This window comes from Plectropomus leopardus, chromosome 6 (genome assembly GCF_026936395.1).
Source record: "Plectropomus leopardus strain MGB_pleo_1.0 chromosome 6, ASM2693639v1, whole genome shotgun sequence".
Taxonomy (NCBI): domain Eukaryota; kingdom Metazoa; phylum Chordata; class Actinopteri; order Perciformes; family Serranidae; genus Plectropomus; species Plectropomus leopardus.
Genome location: NC_142181.1, coordinates 32,725,029 through 32,745,903, shown reverse-complemented (window position 1 = coordinate 32,745,903; position 20,875 = coordinate 32,725,029). Strand labels below are relative to the sequence as shown.

The 20,875-nt window shown below is 33.6% G+C and overlaps 1 protein-coding gene across 2 annotated transcripts in view; it reads right to left on the bottom strand.

Annotated features, from left to right (window-relative positions):
- Positions 1 to 15,727: 15,727 nt before the first annotated feature.
- The window catches only part of gdpd4a (glycerophosphodiester phosphodiesterase domain containing 4a), a 43,497-nt gene continuing 38,349 nt past the window's right edge, over positions 15,728 to 20,875 (bottom strand). The window contains exons 18-19 of one of the 2 annotated variants that reach the window (XM_088079279.1): positions 19,304 to 19,475; positions 15,728 to 17,245 (exon numbers count right to left, since the gene is read on the bottom strand). In XM_088079279.1, the coding sequence (XP_087935405.1) occupies positions 19,369 to 19,475 (107 nt within the window). In that variant the 3' untranslated portion in view covers positions 15,728 to 17,245; positions 19,304 to 19,368. Of the gene's footprint in view, positions 17,246 to 19,303; positions 19,476 to 19,881; positions 20,020 to 20,875 lie in introns of those variants that run through there. The other variant, XM_088079280.1, reaches the window with a different exon arrangement.

Genomic DNA, 20,875 nt, shown 5'->3' with positions numbered 1-20,875 from the left:
AAAACTTTATAGTACAGTATGTTGTGCAAAACCGTGAAAAAATGTTGAGGTATAGTAAGTGGACCAAAATCCTGAATAAACGTCATAGTATAATATGTCGTCCGAAATCTTAACAAAACACCATAGCATAGTATGCGACCAAGTAAAAAAACGCCTTAGTATAGTATGACGACAATCATCACAAAAACATCATAGTATAGTACGTAGTCCAAAACCATCAGAAAAACGTCATAATGAATATGATGTCCAAAACCATGAAAAAAAACTCATAGTATATATTATGTGGTCCAAAATCATGAAAAAGCGTCATAGTATAGCATGTTGTTCAAAATCATCCCAAAAATATAATAGTTTAGTATGATGTCCAAAAACATGAAAAATGTCATAGTGTAGTATGTCATTCAAAATCAAAAAAACACAAAACAGGAGTTTGAGTTCCAGCATGTAGTCTCGTTCTTATCTTGCCTTGAAATTCTGACAAAGTTGACTTTATGTTCTGAGTTACAGTATTGGCTTTATTTTATAGCAGAAGAAGGCAAGAAACATATACCTTTTTTGTTCTGTTTTCTGAAGTGGCATTAGGGGCTGGATTTACTTTATTTATTACTGTGTGACACTAGAAACAGACCTGTGATGTGTTTTGGGTCCCAGTCTATAGGGTGGTTATCTATGGCCTTGTTTTTCAATACTTTTCACCTCTTTTGTTTAATGTTGTAGATTATCATTAGCTGCTTGGGTTTAGTTTAACATTTCATGCCTTATATATATATATATATATATTTCTTAAATTGACAAAAAAAAGGTTGTCTTGCTAACCTTTTTTTCAGGGGTTTTAGCACAGAAGTTTGATATGGAAATGACTCAGTGACACAAATATGGAAATTTGGTCATGTGATAATAGGTGGATGTACATTTAGGAGGCCATTTACATCTGACTTCCATACTATCTCATAATAAAAACTATGAGATAAATTAAAAAACTCAGGAAAAGATGGTTAAGTAGATGCGTGTGCGTGAAGACAGTCCTGTGGCTACAAATTTTGTCTTAAATGCTAAATTCTGTATTTAGAACTTAAGAATTTCGATTCTAAGTACAATTATTTGTCAGTACAGTTGCCTAAAGTTTTCTAATTTATCAGACCGACGTGCCCAGTTGTTAGCAAATCATTACAAATAAAAAAATATTCACAGATCTCCCAAGGCTGGCATTCTAGCGCATTAAAAAAAGTAAAATAATTTTAAAGGAATAGAAATACAAAGACAACGCATACCTCCACACCAAGGCTGAGCTGTAAATCTGGATTCATCTGGATCTGCTTAAAAATACCTATAGTAATAGATAGAATAATTGTGAGACCATATTAAGAAGTGCAGTAGTGCATGAGAAATGTTATGAAATCCTTTCCTGAATTCCTTATCCTGAATGCTTTCTGGATCCTGCGCTTGGCATATCCTGAGGATGTTTCAAGTCATAAGTCAAAGTTCAGGATCATTCTGAAGATGATTTCCATACACACTGGCCCTGGTCTCTCAAAGTTCTGAGCTTTCACACAAAATGACTAACCTTAAGTTAAATGGAAAAAGCAAGTTGCTCCTCTCAGAAGACAGAATATGTGCTGTAAAATCACAAAAGTATTTTGATTATTTAAAATAAACAGTGGCACTCCTTCCACTAAGATTGCATTCAAAACAGATGACTAGTTGTTTATTCTATTGTGGCAGAGATCTGATTTTTGAACAAGTGAGCAAGAGGCTTAACATGTGGAAGAAGTGTGTTTTTGCTTTAACCCTTTGTGGCACAGAAAAGCAAGCATTTTACTGATCAATACATGGCTATTGCATCAACTAAGTCCAGAGCAAATAAGGTGTTTTGCTTTGTATCAGTATCTAAACTACAAATATTTAGAAATTCTTTCTTGTTGTATTCTGTCATAGTTTTGGTAAAAATCTGCCTTGTTTGTGTGAAATAGGTTTTTTGTTGTTATTATTAATGTAACAATTGCTTCTTTCATTTACTTGCACTGGTTTTGTTTTGTTTGTATAACAAAAAATACAATGGTATTTTAAAAGTGCCAACCATTTCATTTGATACATTTCTGTTCAGTTTGTTTGTTTTCTTTGTGGACTAACAAAAACTTGTTTTTGCCTGTTGTGTTGCTTTTTGATTGCTCTATTGTCTTACTGTGTAACTAATGCTGTGACATCCTGTAGTGTTTTCATTGTCTGTAAAATGTGTGATCTTACTTTTGTATAAAACAACAACTTAATTTGTTTTGACTTTACTAATATAATTGAAAAAATAATTCATTTGTACTCAGTGTATTTAACAAAGTTGAAACACTAATATAAAAGCATTTGTAGTATTGTGGCTGACACTGATATGTTTACAAGGATACTGAAACATCTTTGTTAACTGGTGTATTTATGTGCTGTAATGTTGTGTTGGTTATGCTATTCACATGCTGAATTACAACTTTTTATGCTTTTTTTTCTGATGTACAATACTCTTGACATTTTCAAGATATTTTTAACTACAACCTATAATATGACAACACACTCAACTATGGCATTTTCATATTTTTAACGACAAACTATACTATGATTTTTTTTTCGTGATTTTGGATTGCATACTATACAATGACATTTTTTATGATTATGGATGACATGCTATACTATGACGACATACTAATGATGTTTATTCATGATTTTTGACGACATACTATACTATGACGATTTTTCATGATTTTGGACAACATACTATACTATGACGTTTTTTGGTGATTTTGGACGACGTACAATACTATGATGTTTTTTCATAATTTTGGACGACATACTTCACTAGGACGTTTCATGATTTTGGACAACATACAATACTATGAAATTTTCTTTTCCAATTTTGGAGGACATACTATACCATGACCTTTTATCAGGATTTTGAATGACAAACTAGACTATGACGTTTTTTAACATATTTTGACGACATACTATACTATGACGTTTTTCATGATTTTGGACAACATAGTATACTATGACATTTTTCCACGATTATGAACGACATACTGTACTATGACACTGTTTCACTGTTTTGGATCACATGCAACACTATGGCTTTTTTCATAATTTTGGACAACTTGTGATGTTTATTCATGATTTCAACTTATAACTTTGGACGTCATACTATACTATGACATTCTTTCATGATTTTGGACGACATACAATACTATGATGTTTTTTCATTATTTTGGTATACATACTGTACTTTGACGTTTTTTCATTACTTTTGACAACATACTATACTATGACGTTTTTGTGGTGATTTTTAACGACATACTATACTATGACTTTTTTTCATGATTTTGGACGATATACTATAACGTAGTTTCACGATTTTGGACGACATACTTTACTATGATGCTTTTGGGTGACTTTTGACGACATACCATACTATGACGTTTTTTCATGATTTTTGACAGCATACTATACAATGACGTTTTTTGGTGGTTTTGGACAACATACTACACTATGATGTTTTTTATTATTTTTGACGACATACTATACAATGACATATTTTATTCTGTACTACGACATTATTTCATGATTTTTGATGACATACTATACTTTGATGTTTTTTCATGATTTTTGACCACATACTATACTATGAGGTTTTTTTCATGATTTTGGATCACATACTTTAGTATGACGTTTTTTCCACGATTTTGGAGGACATACTATACTATGACGTTGTTTCACTGTTTTGGATCACATGCAACACTATGATGTTTTTCATTATTTTGGATGACTTATGACGTTTATTCATGATTTTGGACGACATATTGCACTATGACTTTTTTTTAATGACTTTGGATGTCATACTATACTATGACATTCTTTCACAATTTTGGAAGACATACTATACTATGACATTTTTTGATGATTTTGGGCGACGTACAATACAATGATGTTTTTTCATTGTTTTGGTAGACATACTATACTGTGAAGTTTTTTCATGATTTTTGACAACATACTATACTATGACGATTTTGTGGTGATTTTTGACGACGTACAAAATCATGACAAAATGCCATACTATAGTATGACATACTATACTATGACTTTTTTTCATGACTTGTGATTTTGGACAACGTACAATACAATGAGTTTTTTTTCATGATTTTGGACGACATACTGTACTATGACGTTTTTTCATGATTTTTGACGACATACTATATTATGATGGTTTTTCATGATTTTGGACGACATACTATGCTACGATGTAGTTTCACGATTTTGGACGACATACTTTACTATGACATTTTTTGGTGATTTTGGATGACATACTTTACTATGATGTTTTTTTTGGTGATTTTGGACGCCATACTATAACATGACGTATATGTGATTATTTTTGACGACATACTATACTACGATGTTTTTTCATGATTTTGGATGACATACTATGCTATGACATAGTTTCACGATTTTGGACGACATACTTTACTTTGACGTTTGTTTGTGATTTTGAAAGACATACTATACTATGACATTTTTGTGACGATTTTTGATGACATACTATACTATGACATTTTTGTATGATTTTGGAGGACATACTATACTATGACGTTTTTGTGATGATTTTTGACGACATACTATACTATGAAATTTTTTCATGATTTTTGACGACATACTTTACAATGACTTTTTTTATGATTTCGGACTACATACTATACTATGACATGGTTTCACGATTTTGGACGACATGCTTTACTATGACACTTTTTGCTGATTTTGGAAGACATACTATACTATGACGTTTTTGTGGTGATTTTTGACGACATACTATACAATGACGTTTTTGTGGTGATTTTTGACGACATATTATACTATGACGTTTTTCATGATTTTGGATGACATACTTTACTATGACATGTTTTCACGATTTTTGACGATATACTTTATGACGTTTTTTCAAGATTTTTGACAACATACTATACTATGACGTTTTTTGGTGATTCTGGACGACGTACAATACTATGACATTTTTTCACATATTTTGACGACATACTATACTATGACATTTTTTCATAATTTTGGACATCATATGACGTTTTTTCACTATTTTGAACTATACTATACTATACTATACTATGATGTTTTGTGATTTTGGAGGACACAATATACTATGACCTTTTTTGGTGATTTTGGAGGACACAATATACTATGACGTTTTTTCATAATTTTTGACGACATACTACACAATGACGTTTTTGTGGTGATTTTTGACCACATACAATACAATGACATTTTTTTAATGATTTTGGATGACATACTTTATGACATTTTTTCAGAATTTTGGATGACATACTATATGACGTTTTTTTCATGATTTTCGACGACATACTGTATGACAGCGTTTTTTTTTCAAGATTTTTGACGACATACTATACTATGATTTTTTTGGTGATTTTGGACAACCTACAATACTATGACACTTTTTCACATATTTTGATGACATACTATACTATGACGTTTTTTCATGATTTTGTTTGACATACTATACCATGACGTTTTTTCACTATTTTGGACGAAACACTATGCTATGACGTTTTATCACTTTTTTCTCACTTTTTTCCACTTTTTTCACTTTTTTTCACTTTTTTCACATGATGACATTTGATATATGACGTATTTTCACAATTTTGAAAGACAAACTGTACTATGACGTTTTTTCATGATTTTTGACGACATACTATACAATGACTTTTTTTATGATTTCAGACTACATACTAAACTATGACGTGGTTTCACGATTTTGGATGACATACTTTACTATGACGCTTTTTGGTGATACTTTTTTTATGACTTTGGACATCATACTATACTATGACATTCTTTCACAATTTTGGATGAAATACTATACTATACTTTTTCACTATTTTGGATCACATGCAACACAATGACGTTTTTCATAATTTTGGACGTCATATAACGCTTTTTCACGATTTTGGATGACATACTATATTATGACGTTTGTTTATGATTTTTGACGACATACTTTATTATGCCGATTTTTCATGATTTTGTACTTCATACAATACTACATTACATCCTTTCATGATTTTGAACAAAATAATGTACTATGATGTTTATTCAGGATTTTTCGATGACATACTATACTATGACGTTTTTTCACTGTTTTGGATCACATGCAACACCATGAGGTTTTTCATAATTTTGGATATCATATGATGTTTTTTTACAGTTTTGAAAGACATACTGTTCTATGACGTTTTTTCCTGATTTTTTACGACATATTATACTATGACATTTTTTCGCGGTTTTAAACGACATACTTTACTATAATGTTTTTTGGTGATTTTGGAAGACATACTATACTATGATGTTTTTTTTCGTGATGATTTTTGACGATATTTTATACTATGAGGGATTTTCATGATTTTTGACAACATACTATACAATGACGTTTTCAAAGTGATTTCTGGCCACATACCATACTTTGAAGTTTCTTTATGATTTTGGACGACATACTATATGATGTTTTCTCATGATTTACAACGACATTATGTAACATTTTTTTTTCACGATTTTTAACAGCATACTATACTATGATGTTTTTTCATGATTTTAGATGACATACTATACTATTACGTAGTTTCAGGATTTTGGACAACATACTATGACGTTTTTTTTTATGATTTTTGACCACATACTATACCATGACGTTTTTCACAATTGTGGATGACATAGTATACCATACATACTATAAAATGACATTTATATGATTTTGGACTAAATCCTATACTACGTTTTTTCATGATTTTGGACGACATACTATATTATGAAGTAGTTTCAGGATTTTGGACGACATACTTTACTATGACGTATTTTGGTGATTTTGGACAACATACTTTATTATGACATTTTTGTGATGATTTTTGACGACATACTATACTATGACGTTTTTTGTGGTGATTTTTGACGACATATTATACTATGACGTTTTTCATGATTTTGGACAATTTACTGTAACGAAGTTTCACGATTTTGGACCACATACAATACTATGACATTTTACAGTTTTGGATGGCAGACTATACTACAATGGTTTTTCATGATTTTAGACAACATGTTAGACTATGACGTTTTTTCACAACTTTTGACAACATACTATACTACGATGTTTTTGTGATTTTGTACGATATACTTTACTATGACATTCTTTCAAGATTTCTGAAGAAATACTATACTATGACGTTTTTTCATGATTTTGTCCAACATACTATGCTATGACATTTTCCATGATTTTGGACGACATACTACACTATAACATTTTTTCATAATTTTTCGACGACATACTATACTATTACGTTGTTTCACAATTTCGGACGACATACTTGACTATGACATTTTTTCACAATTTTGGACAACATACTGTACTAGGGCATTTTTTCATGATTTCGGACTACATCCTATACTAGGCGTTTTTTCATTATTTTGGACGAAATACTATGAAGTATCAGGATTTTGGACGATATACTTTACTATGACGTATTTTGGTGATTTTGTATGACATACTTTATTGTAGCGTTTTTGTGATGATTTTTGATAACATACTATGCTATGACATTTTTCGTGCGGATTTTTGACGACATACTATACTATGACATTGTTTTAATGATTTTGGACGATATACTATAACGTAGTTTCACGATTTTGGACCACATACTTTACTATGACATTTCACAATTTTGGACAACATACAATGCTATGATGTAGTTTCCTGATTTTGGACAACATACTTAACTATGACGTTTATTGGTTATTTTGAACAACATACTATACAATGACGTTTTTGTGATGATTTTTGACAACATACTATACTATGGCTTTTTTCATGATTTTTGACGAAATACTATACTATAACGTTTTTTTCACAACTTTTGAAGACATACTATACTTTGACTTTTTTTTTTTTTTACGATTTTGGACGATATACTATACTATGACCTTTTTTCATGATTTTTGGATGACATACTATTATGACATTTTCTTTTCCAATTTTGGATGACATATTATACCATAACCTTTTATCAGGATTTTGGACGACATACTAGATTATGACGTTTTTTCAAAACTTTTGAAGACATACTATACTATGACGTTTTGTTTTTTTTTGTTGTTGTTTTTTTTGTTTTTTTGCAATTTTGGATGATATACTATACTATGACTTTTTTTTTCAATTCTGGACGACATACTATACCATGATGTATTTCACAATTTTTGATAGCATACTACACTATGACGTTTATTCATGATTTTTGATGACATTCTTTACCATAACCTTTTTCCACGATTTTGGACGATTTTGATTCACGTTTTGATTCACATGCAACACTACGTTTTTTGGGTTTTTTTATGACATACTATGATATGACATTTTTTTGATGATTTTTGACGACATACTATATTATGACGTTTTTTCCCGATTATTTACAACATACTGTACTATGACTTTTTTTCATGATTTTGGATGACATACTATACTTTGACGTAGTTTCACAATTTTGGAAAACAAACTATACTACGATGTTTTTCACAATTTTGGACATCATACTATATGACATTTTTTCATGATTTTGGATACCATACTGTACTATGACGGGTTTTTTTTTCCGATTTTTGACGACATACGACATGATGTTTTTCCACGACTTTTGACGTCATTCTATACGACATGATGTTTTTCCACGACTTTTGACGTCATTCTATATGACGTTTTTTCACAATTTTTAAATAGTAAAAAAATGGCTGAAAACAACATTGTATAGCTCATAGAGACATGTAACATACAATGTCGAAAAAAAGGCCAAAAACGTCTTAATTTAGCATATGACGAAAAAAGTCAAATTTTGACATGTCCAAAAAATGGCTGAAACTGACATATTATAGCTTATAGTGAAACTTTACAGTATACAAAGTCAAAAAAAGGCCGACATAATTTGGCATGTCAAAAAATGACTTATTATAGCCTATAGTGACATGTCAAATTGATGTTAAATTGTCAAAAAAAAGACTGAAAACAACATATTATCGCTTGCAGAGACACATCATAGTATAAAATGTCAAAATAAAGGACAAAAAAGTTATAATTTAGCTTGTCAAAAAAATGTCCGAAAACGCCATGGTATAGTTTGTCTAAAAGTGCAAATTTTGACTTATCAAGAACATGGCTGAAAATGACATATTATAGCTTGTAGATTCACATCATAGTATACAATGTCAAAATAAAGGACAAAAACATCATAATTTACAATGTCAAAAAAATGGCTGAAAATGCCATAGTATAGTATAGTATCAAAAAACGTCAAATTTTGACATGTCAAAAAATGGCTCAAACAGACAAAGTATAGCTCATAGAGACACCTCAGAGTATACAATGTCAAAAAAAAGGCCAAATAAGTCATAATTTTGCACGTTGAAAAGATGGCTGAAAATGCCATTGCATAGTATGTCGAAAAATCTCAAAAGTCAACATGGACCGAAAAATTGCTGAAAACAACATATTATAGCTTGTACAGACAAGTCATAGTATGAAATGGACACAATTATAGCTTACTGAGACACGTTTTAGTATACATTGTCGAAAAAAAGGCCAAAATGTCATTACTTAGCATAAAATAAAGGCCGAAAACGTCATACTATATGTGCCGCAAAACATCATATTTTGACATGTCAAAAAAATGGCTGAAAATGACATATTATAGCTTGTAGAAACACGTCATATTATACAATGCCCAAAAAAAGGCCAAAAACGTCATAATTTAGCATGTCGAAAAGTGGCAGAAAATGCCATAGTATGTCAAAAAACGGCAAATTATAACACGTCAAAAAATTCCTGAAAATGACATATTATAGCTTGTAGCAACACGTCATAGTATACAATGTCGAAAAAAAGGCCAAAAACATTATAACTTAGCATGTCAAAAAAATTAACAAAAATGCTGTAGTATAGTATGTCGAAAAAGTCAAATTTTAAAATGTCAAAAAAATGGCTGAAAACGACATATTATATCTTGTAGAAACACGTCATATTACAATGTCGAAAAAAACATCATAATGTAGCATTAAAAAATGGCAGAAAACGTCATACTATAGTATGTCGAAAAATGTCAAATTTTGACATGTCAAAGAATTGGCTGAAATGGACATATTAAAGCTTATAGAGACACGTTATATTATACATGTCGAAAAAAAACCCAAAAATGTCATAATTCAGCATGTCGAAAAAGTGGCCAAAAATGCCATAGTATAGTATGTCAAAAAACATCAAAGTTTGACATGTCAAAAAAATGGCTGAAAATGACATATTATAGCTTGTAGAAACACGTCATATTATACAATGTCGGAAAAAAGGCCAAAAACATCATAATTTAGCATGTTGAAAAATGGCAGAAACCGCCATTGCATAGTATGTCAAAAAATGTAAAATTTTGAACTGTCAAAATAAAGGCTGAAAACAACATATTATAGCTTGTAGACACAAACCATGGTGTAAATGTCAAAATAGACGCCAAGTCATAATTAAATATGTCCAAAACACATGATTACAGACACGTAAATGTCGAAATAAAGGCTAAAAACATCATAATTTAGCAGGTCAAAAAAATGCCCGAAAACATGTCAAAAAACGTCAAATTTTGACATGTCAAAAAATGGCTGAAAACAACATATTATACCTTGTAGAGACACGTCATAGTATAAATGCCGAAATAAAGGTCAAGACTGTCATAACTTAGCATGTTGAAAAAATGGGTGAAATGCCACAGTATAGTACGTGAAAAAACATGAAAATATTGACAAGTCAAAAAAATGGCTGAATACAACATACTATAGCTTGTAGAGACACATCATATTATACAATGTTGAAATAAATATCGATTTTGGACATCATACTATACAAAGTTTTTTCACGATTTTGAACAACATACTATACTATGAGGTTTTTTCATGATTGTGGACGACATACTCTACTATGATGGTGTTTCATGTTTTTGAACGACATACAATACTTTGACGTTTTTTCATGATTTTGGACAGCACACTATAATATGACACTTTTTCAGAATTTTGGACGACATACTATACTATGACTTTTTTCATGATTTTGGATTACATACTATACTATACTATACCTTTTTTACATTGTTTTGGACAACATACTATAATATGACGTTCTTGTTTGTTTTTTTGTTTTTGTTTTTTTTACAATTCTGGACGACATACTATACTATGATGTTTTTCACAACTTTTGATGATAGACTACAGTATGACGTTTTTTCAGACTTTTGGATGACATACTGTATGTTTTTTTTCAGACTTTTGGTAATACTATACTATTCCGTTTTATCATGACTTTGGACGACATCCTATATTATGAGATTTTTCATGATTTTGGACGATATAGTTTAATATGAGGTTTTTTCATGATTTTGGACAACATACTTAAGCAATATCACACAAGAGGGAGTGATGTGCTCATATATCATCACGGCTGTGATTCGGTCGAAGATAATCACAGCCGTGATGATACACAGCAAAACACACGACCTTGAGTGTGATATTGCTATTATACAACAGTTCTACCAGCGTCTTTTATTTGTTAATAGTAACAAGCGACAACATATTATGATTTGTTTGTTCATCTAATGATTTTTTTTTACTCCGCCGACACAAATAGTTCTACAACCGCTGGACGTGACAGCTATTGCCTAGCAACACCTAAACATTTTCCTGCGCGCAGCTTGCTAATCAGTGTTAGTTCGGTCTTCATGTTATGCACAGAGCAGATGTTAAGTATCATGAACATTTATTTCTGTGTTTTCAGTAAACTTTCACTCACTGCTGTGATCTCCGTCTCATCGAGTCTCGTATCAGACAGCGTGTGTGTGTCTGTGTCTCTCAGGCTGTGTGAGACAAGTGTGTCCCTGTCTCTCTGCACATCCTTGTAACATCTGTGACAGCTGGTTTACTCCCACTTCACCAAAACCTGTACGTCACAGCTGCCCCCTCCTGGGCTTCCTCATAACTTTTAGTAACTCTAATGCTACGTGAACAGCGCCAACTAGCTGTTTGAACCTGAGCTTACACCATGCTATAAACATATCCCACTTACACTCTTACACTAATTAACGGATTTTGAGCGGCTGTGAAGCGGAGCGATACATGCAGAGTTAAAAGTTAACAGTCCCAGTGATACTCCTATATCAGCACTCATGAAATGCCTCTCGACCAATCAAATTGCTCAGTCGGAACTAACTGTTGTATGATATACTATGACATTTTTTTCATGATTTTGAAGGGCATACTACACTATGACTTTTTTTCGTGATTTTCAACATAATACTATGAATTTTTTTCAGGATTTTGGATGACATACTATACTGAGACCCTTTATAGACCCTATACTCTTCTGATTTTTTTTACCCATTTTTGGGGGGGAGTTTTAACTTAGTCAATGAGAGGGTCAAATGACAGAGGCATGCTGTATGCTGTAAAGGCAAAGTGTGATTTTTTTAAATAATGTTCTTTATAAATAAAATTGAATTGAATTGAATCAAATACTATACTATGACTTTTTATCGTGATTTCAGATGACATACTATACTATGACTTCTTTTTTCTTGATTTTGGACAACACACTACTATGAAATCTTTTTTTTTTTTTTTACTTCAGGTGATATAGTATATGATGACTTTTGTTTCATGTTTTCTGACAACATACTTTACAAAGATGTTTTTTTTCGTGATTTTGGACAATATAATATACAATGACTTTTTTTCATGATTTCGGAGGACATACTATACCATGTTTATTCTTGATTCCCGACAACATACTATGACATTTTTAACGACATACTATACCATGACTTTTGTCTCGATTTTTGACAACATATTATACTATGACATATTTAATGATTTCTGACATTTTTTATGATTTTTGACCACATGCTATACTATTCATACACATTCAATACAGTACTATTAGTTTTTTCATGATTTCTAAAGACATATTATACTATGACTTCTTTTCATGATTTTGGACCACAAACTAAACTGTTTTTTCATGATTTTTGAAGAAATACTATACTATATGTCTTTTTTCATGAATTCTGAAGATAACCTATACGATAATTTTTTTTTCATTTCTTACAACAATCTACAACTTTTTTTCAAAATTATTTTTGATGACATACTATTACATGACATTTTAGACGACACAGTATTACTTTTGTCAGGATTTTTTGACAACATAATATACCATGACTTTTCTTCATGATTTCTGATGACACAATATACTGTAACATGTTTTTTTTTATGATTTTTGACCACACACTATACTATTACTTTTTTCATGACATTTGAAGACATACTATACTAAAACTTCTTTCATGATATCTGACAACATACCAGTCTATGGCTTTTTTTAACTTTTATTCATGATTTTTGATGAGACGCTTTACTATGATATTTTTTTTAAAACGTTTTTTGGCAATGAACTTTACTATGACTTTTTTTCCCAAGATTTCTGACGACATACCATAATGACATTTTTTTTTCAATTTGGACAACATAGTATACAATGACTTTCATCACAATTTTCTGGTGATATATAATACTATGACTTTTATTCATGATTTTTGATGGCACACTATACTATTACTTTTTTCATTAAATATGAAGACATACTATAGTATGATTTTTTTTCATGATTTCTGATGATATACCACACTATGGCTTTTTTTTTTTTTTGATTTCTGATGATATACCACACTATGGCTTTTTTATGATTTTTGCCAACATGCTATACAGAGACATTTTTTAAAATGTTTTTTGAAGATATACTTTGCTATGACTTTTTTCAAGTTTTCTGGCGACATGCTATATCATTACTTTTTTCATGATTTTTGACGACATACTATACTATGACTTTATCACAGTTTTTGACAACATAACATATTATGGCTTTATTTCATGATTTCAGATGACATTATTATACTATGACTTTTTTCATGATTTTTGATGACATGCCATACTTATTATTATTATTACTATTTTTTCATGGCATTTGACTTCATACTATAGTATGACTTTTTTTCCATAATTTCTTGTGATATACCACACTATGGCTTGTTTATTGTGATTTTTGACGACATACTATAGTATGACAATTTTTCCATGTATTTCGACAGCATACTCTACAAACCCCAATTCCAGTGAAGTTGGGATGTTGTGTAAAACACAAATAAAAACAGAATCACCACTTTGTGAACAAGTGCATGAGCAAATAGTCCAACAGTTTAAGAACAATGTTTTCTCAATGTACAATTGCAAAGAATTTAGGGGTTTTATCATTTACAGTCGATAATATCATCAAAAGATTCTGAGAATCTGGAGAAATCTCTGCACTTAAGCAGCAAGGCCAAAAACCTTAACTGAATGCCCGTGACCTTCGATCCCTCAGGTGGCACTGCATTAAAAACCATCATCATTCTGTAAAGGATATTCTCACGTGGGCTCAGGAACACTTTGGAAAACCACTGTTAGTTAACACAGTTGGTCACGGGTTAAAACTCTACCATGCAAAGCGAAAGCCATGTATCAGCAACACCCAGAAACGCCGACGGCTTCTCTTGGCCCGCGCTCATCTGAGATGGACTGACCCAAAATGGAAAAGTGTGCTGTGGTCTAATCAGTCCAAATTTCAAGTTGTCTTTGGAAATCATGGACGTTGTTTCCTATGGGGCAAAGCGGAAAAGAACCATCCAGACTGGGATCAGAGCAAAGTTCAAAAGCCAGCATCTGTGATGGTATGGGGGTGTGTTAGTGCCCATGGCATGGGTAACTTGCACATCTGTGAAGGCACCATTAATGCTGAAAGGCACATACAGGTTTTGGAGCAACATATGCTGCCATCCATGCAATGTCTTTTTCATCCCTGCTTATTTCAGCAAGACAATGCCAAGCCACATTCTGCACGTGTTACAACAGCGTGGCTTCGTAGTAAAAGAGTGCGGGTACTAGACTGGCCTGCCTGCAGTCCAGACCTGTCTCCCATTAAAAATGTGTGGAGCATTATGAAGCCCAAAATATGACAATGGAGACCCCGGGCTGTTGAGCAACTGAAGTTGTACATCAAGTAAGAATGGGAAAGAATTCCACCTACAAAGCTTCAACAATTAGTTTCCTCAGTTCCCAAACGCTTATTGAGTGTTGTTAAAAGGCAAGGAGATGTAACACAGTGGTAAACATGCCCCCGTCCCAGCTTTTTTGGGATGTGTTGCAAGCATCAAATTCAAAATGAGCGAATATTTGCAATTAAACAATAAAGTTTATCAGTTTGAACATTAAATATCTTGTCTTTGTAGTGTATTTAATTGTATATAGGTTGAAAAGGATTTGCAAATCATTGTATTCTGTTTTTATTTAAGTTTTACACAACGTCCCAACTTTATTGGAATTGGGGTTTCGTACTATGACTTTCAGTCTTTCCTCTTTTTTTGACGACATCTTTTACCATCACATTTTTTTCATGTTTTTTGACGACATATACTATGGTTTTTCAAGATTTTTGACGACTTGCTTTTCTATTACTTTTTTCATGATTTCTGACAGCATACTATCCTATGACACTTATGAATTTTGGACGACATACGATACTATTAACTTTTATTCATGATTTTGACGACACTATACAATGACTTGTTCATTTATTCTAGATCTAGACAAGTATTCACCAAAAGAACAAAGCATGCATGCCTTATTGCATGATCCAAACCTTTGTCAAAACTTGTCATTTATAGCACATAGGTTGTTAGCTCAGAGGTTGTTGTTTCTCATAGCGAAGGAGATTTGAAAATAAGCAGTTAGTGAAACGGGGGTAGACTGCCAGCCTACATAAGTCAGGCTTATAGCCTGCCATTGGCTGACTACTGGTGGGTCTGACTACTGGTAAATATAATGTGAGCTGCGTCACAATAATTCTTTACAATTCATGGATGTGCATCCAAGGAACACTGTCAGAAACTAGTTACATTTTCTAAATAAATTAGGATATACTACTATATATTACTGTGCTTTACGGATTAAGTGATTCTGATTCTAAACAGTGAAAATAAAGCCAGTGACTGTTTTTAAATGGCACTTACTGCAGCAAGTCCCGCTTCATCTCCAACACTGTGCAGCAAACTGGCAAAACCCCTCAGAAAATCAAGGCCCCTTACCTCATGGATTTCACACCTGTAAAGTTGAGACAAGACACTCTGGATTTCAGATCTAAAATCAGTTTAAGTTAGGACAACATAGCACAGACGGACTACATAGTCATACTTCCAGAAGTACTTTGTGCGTATATTTGAAGGAAAAAAGCAGATGCTGTTTTCACTGCCTTGTAAAAAGAGTAACAAGGTCTGGTTTCTCAAAAGCATCTTTATCTTTATTTAGAGCAGCTGATACTACATTTGGCACAAATCTGAAGCCAAACAGGAATTACTTCCAGCCAGAACATTCCTCATATGCTTTTGAGAAACACGGCCCTGCTTGATAATACATTCACTTTAGTACAAAACATAAATAGTTACCAACAATTCCTTCTAAAGCCTCAGGTTTACATTCATTCTGTCAGTCCAGCAGTGTACAGTTCATACACTGCATCCAACAACTCACAGACAGAGATTAAAATTTAAGACATGGTTTAAGGTTTGGTCTAATGCACCTGATATCTGTACAGCTGAAAATGAATGTCCATAAGAGTCTGTTTTATCATCATGTCCTGGTTCAAGCCTCTCTGTCGCTCCTCATTTGACAAACATTTGGTTTTTATCAACTAGAAACACGAGACAGAAGGAGTGAAAGCAACTCATGTATTACTACAGCAGTATATATTCATTGGTTTCTTCTTTCTTTTGTGAGGTTTAATTTCTTGTGTTGTTGAGCGCAGCTGGTGATGTTGAATGATGAAAATTTTCAAGCATGTCAGCCTTTGGGCGGTGGTGTTCAACAGTCCTTACTGCCCAGGGTCTTTAATGGCATCTATGAGATTACAGTATGGAAAAGGACACTGTCGCTCCTGGTCCTCATGTCCAGAGTGTCTCTGCTCCGTCCCTGATGGCAGATCAGTGAATGAGGTTTGGTTCAGCGATTCAGTTCCTGCAAGCAGTCGGCCCACAGACTGACAGAGGATAAGAGAGGAAGTTGAGAAAGACGAGAGAGTCTACTGTCTCTTATTTTACTTAAACATGTTGGTCACTTTGTCTAAAAATATCTTTTAGTTAAAGATATAAGAAATTTTCAGTTTTGGACATTTCCCATGAGTGACTTCTGCCTTTCTGGAAGGTTCAGACAGGTCATAGGGCAATCCAGGGTGACCTTGTGGGCTACAAGGCCACCAGCAATTCCAGGAAAAGATTTTGGGGAAAAAAAGTAGGGCTGGACCAAAATATTCAGCTATTAGAGTATTCATTAATTGGGTAGGTATTTGTTTTTCAATTTAGGAATTCTTTTTTCTTTTTTGCAGAGAACAAATGCCCTTTCAGTCATTGAGATCCTGCTGCTGCGCCTGTCATACACATATTATGTCTGTATATGTGCATATATTAACAGGTTTATTGACTGAGTCGAGCCATTTGTGTTGGTGTGAGCAGCACCGCAATGCAAACCTGTGAGCCCCTGCAGCTTACCCCATGTTCAGGGCTTTCCTGCAGCACAGAGCAGGCAAATTTCAATATCTTCCACAAAATGAGGACACGTATCATTTCATGCACACAATAAAATTAATTTAGAGCACTAGACACATATTCTTCTGATAACTGTCAGAGTTTTTTAAACTTTACAAACTATGACATGTCATAAAACTGTCAAGCAGTCAGAGGCACACCAGGCTCTCTCTTCCATAACACTGAAGCACCATGGCGCTGTGTCTCATTCTCATCTGACGCAAGGTCTCTCTTCACCTGATAGTGAAACCATGCACTGAATGTCCCTCACTCATCGACGGTGTAGCTCTGGAGCGCAAGTTGTGTCTGTCAGACAACCGAAGGTCTGATTATTTGCTGGTGATAAATCCTGAATCTCCGCAGCCAATAAAATTATATTTGGGACAGCCCTAAGAAAAGATTGCCGAATGCGGCCCCCTGGATGTTGGAACAGCCCATCTGATTAGAGTTTACACATTCTCAAAACTGTCAATAGCCTATCAATACTGTAAAGCCAATGCAGCAACATAATTGAAGTGTAAAAACAAATTAGATGGATCGAGGAATCTAAAAACTGAAAAGGTACAGCAGAAAAGGTTAGAGATATACAGAAAAAAGTCATTCTGCACAGTGTTTCTAATGGAGGAAGGAAAAATGTCAGGGCCGAATTTTTTCCCCAGTCCAACCCTACTCTCTGGGGTTCTCTAAACTTCTCTCACTGGCTGTTTGTTGACTCTGCCAGTACTCTCAGTACAATCTGATCAAACCATATCTAGTGTTTCAGTGTTAAATAAATAATAACTAAGAATGCTTTTTAATCCACTTTGGTAATTACTTAGGTTTTCCCCTGGGATTTTTTTTCCAGCATCAGTGCTGAAGTGCTTGAGTTTTATTTTGCATGCTTCCCATACCCCATATAATGTGACAATCACCTTCACATGGGGCCAAATATAAAATCAACCAATATTGTTTTATGTGTTACCTCCATAAAAAATTATATCCAGATTTTTTCAGGTTTTTGAGCAATTACATCAAACCAAAAAATTTTACATCTGTCCCTGGTCAAACAACTCAAATCCTGGAGAGATGCAGATGAGAAAGAGTTGGTTTACATAAAGATGCCATGTTGGTTGTGTGTTAATGTTTTGAACATCCATCCCCATGCTTCTTGAATTGTTATTATTGCCTGTTCTATTATCTACTTGGCCTTCAAACTATTTAAAACAAATATCTGCAGATCAGTGGAACATCACACCCTCATCTGGGTGTGTTTTTCAATTTTAATTTTTGCTTGTCCCCATCTCTGGCTACCTTAGGCAGAGATAGTGAGTTAATTTTGTATAGGGAGATTTTTATATAGCAGCAGCACTAATATCATTTAACAGCAGCGCAGCACCACTGCTATATGCATAAAGGGGAAAAACTGGCTTATTTAGTCATAAATATTGTTATTGACAAATACTTCAGAACTGAAACCAAGTTTCCAAGAGCTTCAACACTGCAAAGTATTTTTTTTCCATCTGACTTTTTTGTACCTTTCTTTCTGCCTCTCTCATTCACTTTCTCAGTCTCTCTCTCTCTCTCTCTCTCTCTCTCCCAGTCACTCCTCTGTGATGGTGGGCAGGTGAGGGGTACTGGGTGAATTAGGAGTGCTCCGTAGGTCAGGCCGGACGTTGACACTGGAGATGGACCAAACGTCACTCAGCTCTGCAAAGAGGGGGAGCAAAGGTCAGACAGCTCAGAATTTATACCTTAACATGCCAAGGAGCACCATGGGTAATACAGAAGCCGTACTGGAGGAGACAGGACTCACGGCAAGAGGAAACATAAGGTAGGAGGTGGTGGATCAAGTACAGGCAAAGATAGCAAAACTGCAAAGTTTGGTGCATAATGCAGGGACACATACTATACTGTAGTAAGGACTTATTTCCAGGCTTCATTTACATAGTTGAAAAACAGTGGAGATTATTTGTGGTTTTCACAGTATGTCCAGTGAAGTTTAATCCCCAGTCATTTAAATCAAACAGACATCTTCCTCTATGTGCTTCTTAAAGGGTGCATGCTAGTTTTGACAGGAAAAAACAGAAGCTTCACAGTTCAAACAGGTTCATACAAGGTTCATGAAGGGCTGACATGCAGGGCTGACATGCAGGGTGTCATGGGTTGAAGACCAAGGGGAGGGAGATGAGGGCTCCAGCAGGGGGGTCAGAGTGAAGGGGGCTCCAGCGAACACAGATGACCTCTGAAGAGTCTGACACACACACACACACACACACACATACACACATAAACACATAAACACACACAGCACAGAGGTCACTGCATGCAAACACCTTAATCATAAAAAATATCTCTGCTGGTTTAGCCTCAGCTTGAGCCAAGCTACATTCAAATACATACTCTGACAATTTAATTGTTTGCTTATATCAATATCAATTACATCCCTGTGTGTTCAATTAGGTTGGGATAAGGGACTTGCTTGTATCAGACCATTGCCACTGGCAGTATTTTTAAAATGTTTCCTGCCACAAAAATGTCTGTGACTGAACAAGACTGAACTGAGCATTCAAGACTTCAAACCTATTGAAATGGCTTTTTCCTGAAAAAAAGCGGCTCCATTAAAGTAATATTTCAGATCCGCAAAGAAGTATTTCATAAAAAACTAGGTTGTCTATGCAGTAGAGACCCAAAAAACTTTTGTAATTGGTGCTACGTGACCAGAGAAAACAGAGGAAAAGGGCTGTGGCATTTGCTATTGCTCAAGAGGTAGAAAACCTACAACTTTGGTCTGATGAAGAACATGTAGCTCAAAACCTTACCTCAGTAGTAATTGAATTAAATATATAAGGGAGAATAGTCTCGTGCAGACTTTGTCTTTTTTCTTCTATTGTATTGTCTTTTGTACGGCACCTTATTTTTTGTGATCTGGATGTGTGTTTTTTGGGAACATTTAAAAAACCTACAATGACTACAATGACCACGGCTGGTGAAAGCACTGTAGTGTGTCAGTTTTGATACAGGATACAAAATGGCAGCCAGCTGGTAACTAATAACCTCGAATTACAGTTCAACAGTAAGCTAAAATATGTTTCTGAAAACATTTTAGG